General features: G+C 31.1%; 1 protein-coding gene across 1 annotated transcript; it reads right to left on the bottom strand.

The window, feature by feature from the left end:
• Window positions 1-209: 209 nt before the first annotated feature.
• LOC107406380 (transcription factor bHLH162) lies at window positions 210-2,173 on the bottom strand. Its single transcript, XM_048473020.2, has 3 exons — window positions 1,692-2,173; window positions 705-1,049; window positions 210-534 (listed from the first exon to the last, which is right to left on the bottom strand). Exons 1-3 carry the CDS (start codon window positions 1,836-1,838, stop codon window positions 466-468), a joined length of 561 nt encoding a protein of 186 aa, XP_048328977.1. The 5' UTR covers window positions 1,839-2,173; the 3' UTR covers window positions 210-465.
• Between the last annotated feature and the right edge of the window lie 270 nt (window positions 2,174-2,443).

Raw genomic sequence — 2,443 nt, 5'->3', positions numbered from 1 at the left:
ATTTCTCTGATTTCATTTCATTATTTGACAAACATATAATCCCCACATCTTCAAGTCATTTTAATATTTTAATATTTTACTGATTAGAGTTACCTTGGAATACATAAAGAAGCACTCTGGTACAAAGCAAAAAGCTTCATAAACTAATTAAACATCTAGATATATATATATATATATAGAGAGAGAGAGAGAGAGAGAGAGATTGGTGGTTTCTTAACACGTTCACTTATTTCCATCACAAGATGTAAACAAAGATTAAACCACATATATTAACTTCTACATTTACAAAACATTCATATATATATGGCCTATATAGCCAATTATACAAAGTGGGAATTCATATGTATAATATATATTTTTTGATATATTATATATACCCCAAGCTAGCTCCTCCTTGGGGAGCTCTTTGTTTTTATGTCTGGTGCAGTTGATATTTTAAAGCATCTCTCTCACAACCCAACTTAATTAGTAGATCAAATCCTGCAAACGCTGCCAAACCCTTGAAGTCTCAACCCCAACTCGGGAAATTTTAACCTGCAAAATTTTTTTTCAAAAAAAAATAATAATAAATAAAAATTCATTGAATTCATTATAGAAATTAAGAAATTAAAGAAGAAAAGAAAATTAATATGAAAAAAGAAATGATTTTTCTCCCAAAAATTAAATATTTTATAGATTTTATATATATAGTACTGTAAATATACCTGAGCGTGTACTGAATGGAAGACTTTATCTCCCACAGTTGAAAAGCTAGCACTGACAACTTCAGCTCCTTCTTCCTCAAGAACACTAATAACTTCATACAACATGAAGTTCTTCTTCAATCCACTTATCAAAATCACTTCAATGCTCGAACCCAAATCTTTTAATTCGATCACAGGCAATCTTATGCCAATCATATTGATTGCATCGATATTAAAATTTCCATTGCTTGCTTCTTTGGCTTTGATTGCTGCTTCCTTTTTCAACTTCATCTTCTCTATTTTTTCGCTGAGTTGTTTAATATAGCAGGCCGCGACATTCAGCTGATCTTGTTGAGATAACATGTCCTGACGGTGTATAGAACAATCAGTATATAAAAAGTGTATACATATATATATATATATATATGTAATTTCCTTATTATTGATGTCTAACCAATTTACAGTCTAAATTGCTATTTCATATACTTGGCTAGGATCCAACTGTGAGAATCACCAACTAATTATATTTGGTGCTGCTTATTTCATGTAAATAAGGACAATTTTTTGAAGAAAAAAAGTACTACTTTGTTATCGACTTTGTGTTTAAGAAGTGACGGTATACAAACTCAGAGTAGTTACTTTATCATAAGCAACCCTGTTTTAATAGGTACTTGATTGCTTAATTTCAAGAAATTTAAGCGGCAAAAAGAAAAGTCCTCCTCCTTTTTTATGTCCTTTTTTAACTCTGTTGATCATAGCGTACGCAATAAGTTCATCAAGAAAACTTGAAAAAGTAAAGTACTCCATGATCATCAGCTCTGATAATATTGCATATCAGTAATAGAATACCCAGCTGAATAATGATAATATGGTTTTTAGTAAATTTTTCGGGACATAAAAGGAACTACTTCAGCAAAATTAAAGAAAGAAAGAAAGAAAACAGATCAAGAAAATGAACATAAAGAGAGAAAAGAGAGAGAAATTATTATTATTTTTTAAAAAAAGTACCTTGGATGGTTTAAAATGGTGAGGAGGAATAAGTGAAGCAAGCTTAAAGCAAAGACCTTTCATATGAATTCTTCGATTCCTCTCAACAGTTTTCCTGTCGAGCTTCAAAGACTCAGAACTGCTACTATTCTTCATCGTCCTTACCATTGAAATAATTCTATAACAAAAAGGGGAAAAAAAAAAAAAAAAAGGGTTTTGCTCTCTCCCACTAGACTATTTTCCAAACACAAACAAAACCCACAAAAAAGAGAGAGAGAGAGAGAAGAAATCCCTAGGACACAGTAAATCTAATTGAATGCAGAAGAAAACCCAAAGAAGAAAGGAAAAAAAAAGAAAAAGAGAGAGTTTTATGGAGTGTGTGGAGAGGGCTGTGTTAAGCACATACATACATACATATATATATATATACATATATAGAGATTAGCCGCGATTCGAGGTAGGTCATAGAGGAACAAGGAGGTTTTTCCTTCTTTGTGGTCCTGGTTGGATTGCAAGAATTTGAATCATCAAACATACACTCAAGCGAAGAGAGGGCAAGGAAAAGCGAGTAAAAGGAATCACACAGCGAAACATCTGCTGTCATTTGTCAAAATTTTCGTGGGTCCTCCTTCGAAGGAGAAACAAAAAACAAAAAGATTAAAAGAAAATAGTTTCTTTGAAAATTAATATTGTTTGATTATATGGTTAGTTTTTTACTTTTGTATCGTTTCTTTCTTTTTTTTTTCTTTTTTTTTATCTAATTGTGTATATTT

The sequence above is a fragment of the Ziziphus jujuba genome, chromosome 2 (genome assembly GCF_031755915.1).
Source record: "Ziziphus jujuba cultivar Dongzao chromosome 2, ASM3175591v1".
Lineage (NCBI taxonomy): Eukaryota > Viridiplantae > Streptophyta > Magnoliopsida > Rosales > Rhamnaceae > Ziziphus > Ziziphus jujuba.
Note: the sequence above shows the minus strand (reverse complement) of the source record. Positions and strands in the feature narration are given on the sequence as shown.

Coding starts and splice junctions, on each gene's coding strand:
- LOC107406380 (XM_048473020.2), bottom strand. CDS start 1,838: ATGGTAAGGACGATGAAGAATAGTAGCAGTTCTGAGTCTTTGAAGCTC. Junction 1,050..1,691: donor ACCATTTTAAACCATCCAAG/GTACTTTTTTTA, acceptor ATACACCGTCAG/GACATGTTATCTCAACAAGA. Junction 535..704: donor TCCATTCAGTACACGCTCAG/GTATATTTACAG, acceptor AAAATTTTGCAG/GTTAAAATTTCCCGAGTTGG.